The sequence below is a fragment of the Motacilla alba genome, chromosome 17 (assembly GCF_015832195.1).
Source record: "Motacilla alba alba isolate MOTALB_02 chromosome 17, Motacilla_alba_V1.0_pri, whole genome shotgun sequence".
NCBI classification, from domain to species: Eukaryota; Metazoa; Chordata; class Aves; order Passeriformes; family Motacillidae; genus Motacilla; species Motacilla alba.
The window spans coordinates 7,550,527-7,559,452 of record NC_052032.1 but is presented as its reverse complement, the minus strand read 5'-3'; the positions used below and the strand labels follow the sequence as shown (position 1 = coordinate 7,559,452).

The following is an 8,926-nucleotide window of genomic DNA, read 5'->3' as shown; positions in this document are numbered from 1 at the left end:
GCACAGAAATTGGAGAACCCTCTGTGTTTCAGGGATGGATGCTGCAAAATCGTGTAGTGGAAGCCAGCCCAAATTCATGGAGCAAAGTGCAAGCAAGGGAGGAAACTGATGGTGCCTGCTGATGGAAGGGGAGCCCCGGGCACAGGGACCAGCTCCAGGTCTGTTGGGACCTCCCTGCTCAGACCAACACAGAGCTGAAAATTTTTTGGATGAGCTGTCCTGCCCACCCCTCTGTCCCACCAATCCATGACCTTTCTTCCTACGGGGAAATCAGAGCCCCGAGTGCCTGAGTCAGCTGTAAATCCCCTGCAGGATCAGACAGCAAAGGCAGCTCTCGGTGGCTGCAGAAGCAGAACCAGCTTGCACGGAGGGAAGACACAGCAGCTCCTGAGGTGTCACTGCTCCCCCACACAGGCTTGGGGGTGCAGAAACCACCCACGTGTTCCTAAAAGCACCAGGGGCCAAGGGGAATGATGGAAGCAAGAGGAGCACTGCAGTAGATTGGGGAAATGAAGCTTTTGCTGATTAAATCCAAGTGGCTCTGGGTTCACAGCAAGACACAGATGAAGCACTTTCCTACAGCAGGAGTTTGGACCTGCAGATGTCCCAGCACAACACTGCCCACAGAGCCCTGAGGGGTTGGGGGGAGCAGGGTGAGGGGGCAAATGCACCCACGGGCAGCCTGGGGCCCACCCATTGCGGCAGAGATGCTGCTCTCACATTTCCATCCTCACCACTGCCCTTCATCCCCATCCCCTGCTCCTTGTGCCCACTCCATGCTCACCTCCCTCTGCTTTCCTCTCCTGCCTCTTCCTCCCCTCTGTTCTACACTGGAAACCCTCTCCCGGGGTGGCTCTGGAGGCTCCCACAGATGGAATTTTCCCTTGTAGACAGAGGCAGCACTAGGCCGGTCTGACTGGTACCAGTTCCTCAGTGGGAGAGACGTGGCCTTAGCAAAGGGACGTTTGTGCTGGTGAACCCAGCTCTGTGAGGACCATCCCTGCAAGTGTCACTGCAGTGGGAGGGTTTGGTGTCCGTGGGGCTGGGCAGGGTGGAGACTACTCTCACCGTGGCTGTCACCCGTGGCTCTCCTCCTGCTGCTTTTCCAGCCCCCCCAGTTTCCTGCTGAGGGGCAGCTGGGTGTAAGCCCACGAGGCACAGATTTCTGTGATTAGGCAACTCCAGGCAGCCTCTCCTCTTTCGCTTTCAGCTGCCTCTTCTTCCCCTTCCCCTGGGCAGCCCCAGCATCCGCCCCGAGCGCAGCAGCAGAGCCCTGCAGGGCCATGGAGCGCAGGGACCGCGAGCCCCTGGTGAGGAAAACCAGCTCCTCGTACCACACCTTCCCCGAGAGCACTGCCAGGAGGCTCGACAAGGAGTACCTGAGGTGAGGAGCAGGCAGGTTGGGCAGAGGTTGGGTTGTGCCCCCCATCCTGAGGGCAGTGGGCTGGGGGGAGCTGGGGGAAGAGCTGTTCCAAATTCCTGCCGTTGCTGAGCTGCTTTGAGACAGGATCTCATCCTGCCCAAGGTGGCTGGATGGGCCCACTTGGAAGCCTGACAGGTTTGTGTGACTCCTATGGGGGCAAGAGGTCCTGCTGGGGAAAAGAACCTTTTCCTTCTCTGCTGGGATGAACCGGCTGCTGCTGCGTCCATGGTGCCACCCAGCTCCAGCTTCTGCTCTTCTTGCTTTGTTGAACCCCCTGAAAACTGCCTGGCACAGAGAGAAGCACTAGCACAGAGTAACCCCACCAGCCTGGGGCTGTGCAGAGCATTCCCCAGGAAAATCCCTCCGTGGGTGTCACCAGAGCCTCGGCAAAGGCTGGGGGAAGCAGGGTTTAAGTTTCTGCTGGCAGCCAACACGTCCCTGTCTCTCAGGAGCCTCCACAACAAGCGGCTCTACCTGGCTGTGTTTGCCGCTGTCCTGGGCAACTTCAGCTTCGGCTTCGCCCTGGTCTATCCCTCCCCCGTCATCCCTGCCCTGGAGGCTCATCCCAGCCCTGCGCTGAGGCTGGACCAGCACACAGCGCCCTGGTTCGGGGTAAGGAGCGGGGTTATCCCTGCCAGGGTGCGGGCAGAGCCGGGCGGTGCCAGGCTCACACAGTGCCCTGGTTCGGGGTAAGGAGCGGGGTTATCCCTGCCAGGGTGCGGGCAGAGCCGGGCGGTGCCAGGCTCACACAGTGCCCTGGTTCGGGGTAAGGAGCGGGGTTATCCCTGCCAGGGTGCGGGCAGAGCCGGGCAGGGGAATGCCAGGCTCACACAGCGCCCTGGTTCGGGGTAAGGAGCTGGGGGGCAGGATGGGGCAGAGCCGGGATGATGCCCGGGGGGATGCCAGGCTCACACAGCGCCCTGGTTCGGGGTAAGGAGCGGGGTTATCCCTGCCAGGATGGGGGCAGAGCCGGGGGAATGCCCGGGGGATGCCAGGCTCACACAGCACTCTGGTTCTAAGGAGCTGGGGGTCAGGATGGGGCAGAGCCGGGTGGGGGAATGCCAGGCTCACACAGCGCCCTGGTTCTAAGGAGCTGGGGGTCAGACTGGGGCAGAGCCGGGGGTGCCCGGGGATGCCAGGCTCCCGCAGCCCCTCTCTCTGCACGCCCCGCAGTCGGTGTTCACGCTGGGAGCGGCGGCGGGCGGGCTCAGCACGATGCTGCTCAACGACTGCCTGGGCCGCAAGCTGAGCATCATGTTCTCGGCTCTGCCCTCGGCGCTGGGGTACGCGCTGCTGGCCGGAGCCCAAGGCCTCTGGATGCTGCTGCTGGGCCGGGTGCTGACGGGCTACGCCGGAGGAGTGACCTCCGCCTCCATCCCGGTGAGTGCCAGGGGAACGCAGGGCAGGGGGTGCTGCGGATGGGCTGGGGGGTGCAGGGCAGCAGGTGCTGCGGTGCCCTGGATGAGCTGGGGGGTGATGCTGGGGTACCCCGCTGCTTTTCGGAGGCACCAGCAGAGCCCCAGAGCTGTGTCAGGGCGAGGATGCAGCGGGTCAGCACCACGGGGGAGGGAGGCTGTACCCGCTGTTGGTGCTGGATTTCCTCAGCCCCTGCTCCTCCCAGCAGTTATTTCCTCCCAAACAGCAGGCTCGTGTTTCACAGAGAGGGGAAGGCAGGGGTTGAGTAACAGCAGGCACCTCTTCCCAGTAACGGAGCCACTGGAGCGCTCCTCGCACACCGCGGGCAGGAGGGAAGCGGGGCTGCCGGCCAGGCTGTCCTCTCCTCGGGCCAGCAGCAGCTGCACCCACCAGCTCCCCACCCCGAGAGGGCGATTCCCCAGCAATTTGGGTTTCCTCTGGTCACAGGGTGTGACTGTGAGGTGACAGAGGGCAGGAGCAGCGGGTGACAAGGGGATGTTGCAGCTCTGTGAAGCGTGTGCTGTCCCTGTGCAGGTTTACATCTCGGAGATCTCCCACCCGGGGGTCAGGGGGATGCTGGGCGCCTGTCCCCAGATCATGGCAGTGCTGGGCTCCCTCGTCCTGTATGCGCTGGGTAAGTGCCTCCGTGGTGTCCCAGTGGCCAGGGCAACACGGTGGGGAGGGGGAGCTTAAAATAAACAACCTTCTCAACCTTTTTGTTCTCCTCGTACCCACCACTGCGGCTGTGCTGAGGGGGCTGGCAGGGTCATTCATGCCCCTTGCCCTGGTGTGTGTGCTCTGAGGGATGAATCCACAGCCCACGGGGACCTGTGGCCATCGCTGTGCCTGCACACCCAGGTCCTGATGAGGTTTTGCCAGGGCTCAAGGGCAGCACACAATGATATCCCTGTGCATCACCTGCCAGCACATGATGCCCTGGTTGCAGCAGGATTCTGCTGGATACTCTCAGATTTGCTGGAATTTCCCCATATCATACTGCTGGAAATGCTGCTGTAATAGGAGAGCATACATTCCATTTATTATTATTATTATTATTACTATTTTCTTGCTGGGTTTATTAAATGAAATCATTGGGGTGCCCAGGTGGAGGCAAGGCCAGGACACCCATTCCTGAGTGGTGTTTCTTACAGTTTTCCCCTAACTGTGCTGCTTTGGCAGGGCTGGTCCTGGACTGGCGCTGGCTGGCCGTGGCCGGGGAGGTGCCGGTGCTTGCCATGGTCCTCCTGCTCTGCTTCATGCCCAACTCGCCCCGGTTCCTGCTCTCCCAGGGCAAGGAGGAGGAGGCCCTGGGCTCCCTGCGCTGGCTGCGGGGTGAGGACACAGATTATGCCCGGGAGTACGAGCAGATCAAGGACAGCGTGAGGAAGCAGGTGAGGAAGCTCAGCACGGGGAGGTGTAACATGAAAACTGCAAAATCCATCCCCTGGGCAACTCCTGAGCCACCCTCAGCATGCCAGATGGCTACCAGAGGTGTTCTCACTTTGTGTTTCTGCCTTTGTCCCACCCAGAGCCGTCGGGTTTCCTGTGCTGAGCTCAAGGACCCCTTCCTTTACAAGCCCATCCTGATTGCAGGGGTAATGAGGTTCCTGCAGCAGCTCTCAGGGGTCACCTGCATCCTCGTGTACCTGCAGCCAATATTCAAGAAAACATCTGTCATCCTGGTGAGCCCTGGGCTTCAGCTCCTGCTCAGGCTGCCTGGGCCTTCAGTGAGGGTTGCCCAATGCCCCCACTTCCCTACAGACATAAAATCCTTTTTAAAGGACCTGCCCTGCAAAAGGCTGAGGGAGGACGGGGAGCAGGACTGGCCCCACTGTGTCCCCGCTCCTCCTCTGAGTTCAGGCTCATCATCTCCAGTCTCCTACTGGGAGAACAGCCTTGGCCAAGTCATCAGCGGCTGTAGGCACCTGCCCCTTCCCCCAGCTCAGCTTCCCCCCTGGTTTTTTGCAGAAAGCAGAGTACGACGCAGCTCTGGTTGGGCTGGTGCGTCTGTCTGCGGTGGCTATCGCTGCTGTGTCCATGGACAAAGCTGGCAGGAAGATTCTCCTGTTTGTATCAGGTGTGGCTCTCTCCAATTCTCCCGCTGCCTTCCCAAGGGCAGCTCTTATTGAAGGACTTTCAGGAGCTCTGCAAGTGTGCAGGAGTGGAAACTTCAGCCCTGCAGGGCTCAGGAAGGGAGGCGGGGAGGTCTCTTTCCTTTGGTGGTGCTTCAGCTCCTCAGCAGGGGCATTTCCAGGAGCTTGGCATGAAGAGGACCACTCACCCATCATTCTCACTGTGCTGCTGCCTCTCTCCACAGCTGGTGTCATGTTGGTCTCCAACCTGACCATGGGGCTCTACATCCACTTTGAGCCAGCCTCTCACAACGGCACCGTGGCCAACACCACCCTGATGAGCTCTGCCAGCCTCCCTGCTGAGCCCACGAACTACATCACCCTCATCCCCCTCCTGGCAACCATGTTCTTCATCATGGGTAGGTGCAGAGAGCACAGGACTGGCCACCAGCATGGGCAGGGTGTTTCTCATCCAAGGCAGCGTGATGTGGAGCAAGGAGATTGGGTTTGGAGGTGGAAGGAAGGCAGATGTCCCTGGAAGAGCAGGAAAAGTGGCATCTGAAGTCACTTTGAGGAATGACATGAATGGGAGGGATAATGATTGCTCAGGGTTCTTCTGCAGTCCTCAGTGACCTTCAAAGCCTCCTCCCCTGCAGGTTATGCCATGGGCTGGGGCCCCATCACTTGGCTGCTGATGTCGGAGATCCTCCCTCTCAAAGCCCGTGGGGCCGCCTCGGGCCTCTGTGTGCTCGTGAGCTGGCTGACAGCCTTCACCCTGACCCAGTTCTTCCTCCCAGTCGTGGTGGGTACTGCCTGGGGGTGTCCAGCAGCCCCTCCCCAGCCCCTCTCTGCACCAGCTCACAGCTGCCTTCTGCCCCACTTTCCAGAACGCCTTCGGCCTCGAGGTGCCCTTCCTGTTCTTCGCTGTCATCAGTGCTGGAAACATCTTATTCACTGGCTGCTGTGTCCCTGAAACCAAAGGCAGGTCCCTGGAGCAGATTGAGGCCTTTTTCAGGACTGGCAGGAGGTCCTTCCTGAGGTAGGAGCTGCCCTTGCCCAGGCTGAGGGCAAAGCAAACTTGTGCTGCTGGAAGTGGAGGCTGGAGCTCCCTGTGGGAGAGGAAGGGACAGCAGTGATCATCTTGCTCTGGCTGTAGAAGTTGCCAGCTGGAACTTTACCTTCTCCTCCTGTCACCCAACACTACCTGTCAACCCTTGGGATGGGAGCAGGTCACCAACAGGGCCAGGCTGGAGATAAAGGTGTCCTGGACGAATAACAGTGTGGACAGGAGACTGTGGATGCCCTTTGCTCAGCAGCCTGAGGGTCTGAGGGCTTGGCTGGAGCTGAGTTTACGGCTGGAGCTGCTCTGGCAAAAGCTCATCGTGTAGCTGCAAGAATAAAACAGTTTTGCCTCCAACTGCAAGACATTGCCTTGATTTGCAGAGAAGGGAGGGATGGGAGAGGCAGAGCAGGACTGTGGCAAGGGGAGCACAGCAGCCTGCAGCTCCCCAGAGGAGTCTCAGGCACTCAAGAACCGTGAAAGAGCCAGAGCCAGATCATTTTGTATAAAAAGCTGCCACGTTTTATTGCTCTAAAAACACACATTACACTAGAAGCCTAATGAACAAGACCAAATACAGTTCACAAAGAAAACTCAGGACAAAAGGATGGGAACAGACAAACATCCAGCTGTAGTGCAAGTGATTCCCTGTGGGAAAGACACAGTGAGTACTGACAACACTTTGTGCTGGGGTGGGGTTTGACCCACCCACAAAGAGGGAGGTGGATGTGCCTCCACCTCCATCACTTTGAGATTTCAACTGCATAGTTAGTAGCAAATCAGTCTTACCCCTTTCCTGTGTGTCCTGCAAGATTAAGAACCTTTTATAATTATTTTTTAGAGCTAACCCGAGGTAAAACACGGCTGCAGGAGGTGGTTATTGCTGTGAGGAACAAATGGCCTTGCTCAGCCCAACCTGACTCCTCCCAAAAGGGCGGAAGCACAAAGGCTGAGCTGGGACATGATGTGCCCAAGCATTTGTCCAAGATCCTGAAATGCACCTGGCACCCTGAGGGCTATTCCTGGGACATTCAGCCTGCTGTCCCGAGGAAGCAGGGGGTAAAACAGCATGTTTGAGCCAGCCCTCCAGATGTGCCAGCTGCCATTCTGATCTCCTGCAGCAGGAGATGAGAAATCACCTAGGAGAAGATGTGCTTTATCACAGCATTAATTTAAAACAGCCTAGGACAGAGGGAGAGTGGTGGGCCAAAATAAAAAACACAGAAAACATTCAGTATTCAACCTACCCTTTGCTGCTGAGACCCTTTTCCAGAAAGATGTTCAGCCCTGGCTGGAACACAACTTTTTCTAAGCATGGCCTGACTGCAAGAGGTCTCAAGAGCCTCTGGTTTCCACTGACTTTCTGAAGATCAGGATTTCTGGCAGCCCTGTGCTCGAGCATTCTCTTTCTCACATGGCTATGGACCAGCTCTTGATATCTTCACTTCAGTGAAACCCTTCCCTGAAGACAGTGGATGTTTTTTTCCTGAGGAAAAAAAATGACAGAGATGAATTGAGCTTCCCAGGGCTCAGCCTAAGGAGGAAATGCCCCACTAGGAAATGAGGTTGGACTTCAACTCCTGAGAGAACCTCACCGGAGGAGCATTTTCTGAGTGACCTTCCTCCAGCACAGCGAGTCCCAGGGCTTTTGCTACAACGTTTGGAGTGTGAGAAATCACAGTGGCTCTTTCCAGAGGTAGAATGGTGTTTTTATTCACTGCACACACAGAGAATCAATGGGTGTCACAGAAGCAGCTCCTGCCCAGAGCAGCGAGCTCTGCCCTGCTCTTCACGCCCCGTGGGCAGCCCCAGGGGACACAGAGCTGTCACACACGAGTGGCAGAGGCATGGAAGGGTGGCACAGTGCACAAAACTGCCCTGGTGACGGGTGTGTGACCGGCCACTGCTCCCCGGGGTTCCTTCCACTCTCGGTGCCAGCAGCTCGCTGTCCTCAGCGTGTCACCCCCCTGGGCCCTCACATCATCTCCTTTCCAAGGTCTGGAGGGCAGAACCTGCTCCACAGAGCCCCTCTGGATCAGCTTCAGCCTGGATGCCCTCAGCAGGGCTTGGGTTGAGCCTGTGAAACCTCCAGAGCAGGGCTTGAATTTCATTTGTCCTTGCACAGCTCCAAGCACCCCGAGGGTGCCTCTAAACACAACTAACAACCACCATGCACTGGCATTATCTACTGTGATGCTACTCTACTCTAAAGCTCCTTCCTATCTCCACCACACAGGCCCTCGTGGGGGTGAGACCATCCTCCGACTGTCACTACAGCTCCTACAAGCCACAGTGCTGTCACCAAGCCTGTCTGCAATGCTGGCAGCACCTGCCTTGGTTCCAGCTGCACCAGACAGCCAAAATTCCCAAGGGTTCCCACTCCAGACAGGCCCCCCGTAGGAGTCACCACCCTTGGAGACGCCTCCAGTAGTGACAGGCACAGACACTTCAAGCACTGTGGCCAAAGGCTGCAGCTCAGCTCTTTCAGGGGAGTCCCTGAGGCCCATTTTCAGCTCGGGGCTGAGCTTTGCCACCCGCTCATGGTGGCAGATTGATGCCTCAGCCCCAGGGTCAGACCCTGCTGCCACTGTGACAGCACTGCTGGCACATCTGCCTCGGTGCCGAGGAGCAGAGAGGGCCCTGCAGGTGCCCTGGAGCAGCACCCACCTCCCCCAGCCCCAGGGACCATGGCAGGAGGAGTGGCAGATGAGGGTCCCACCAGCTCTGTGCTTCCTGGAAGTCTCAGAGCACCCTGGAAGCCTCAGAGCATCCTGGAAGTCTCAGCCCCCGAGCTCTGCTTTGCCTTTGGCCTCCTGACACTAAAGCTACTGCAGAACTACTCACAGAGCAAAGCTGTCACTACCACTGACATGCAGTCTGCAACATTCCTCTACTAAACACTACAGAGCTCCCCACACCCCCCGAAATGAAAGCGTGTGCCCACTCCTGAGGCAG

General features: G+C 58.2%; 1 protein-coding gene across 1 annotated transcript; it reads left to right on the top strand.

The window, feature by feature from the left end:
* Positions 1-1,061: 1,061 nt before the first annotated feature.
* Positions 1,062-7,757, top strand: SLC2A6 (solute carrier family 2 member 6). The gene is made up of 10 exons (XM_038156572.1): positions 1,062-1,384; positions 1,873-2,035; positions 2,597-2,803; positions 3,374-3,473; positions 4,019-4,230; positions 4,369-4,521; positions 4,808-4,916; positions 5,157-5,330; positions 5,568-5,713; positions 5,799-7,757. Exons 1-10 carry the CDS (start codon positions 1,284-1,286, stop codon positions 5,952-5,954), a joined length of 1,521 nt encoding a protein of 506 aa, XP_038012500.1. The 5' UTR covers positions 1,062-1,283; the 3' UTR covers positions 5,955-7,757.
* The last annotated feature ends 1,169 nt before the right edge of the window (positions 7,758-8,926 follow it).

Excerpts from the sequence above, each read along its gene's own strand:
- SLC2A6 (XM_038156572.1), top strand. The coding sequence starts at position 1,284 with ATGGAGCGCAGGGACCGCGAGCCCCTGGTGAGGAAAACCAGCTCCTCG. Across the intron at positions 3,474-4,018 it reads CCTCGTCCTGTATGCGCTGG|GGCTGGTCCTGGACTGGCGC; the intron begins GTAAGTGCCTCC and ends CTGCTTTGGCAG. Across the intron at positions 4,917-5,156 it reads GATTCTCCTGTTTGTATCAG|CTGGTGTCATGTTGGTCTCC; the intron begins GTGTGGCTCTCT and ends CTCTCTCCACAG.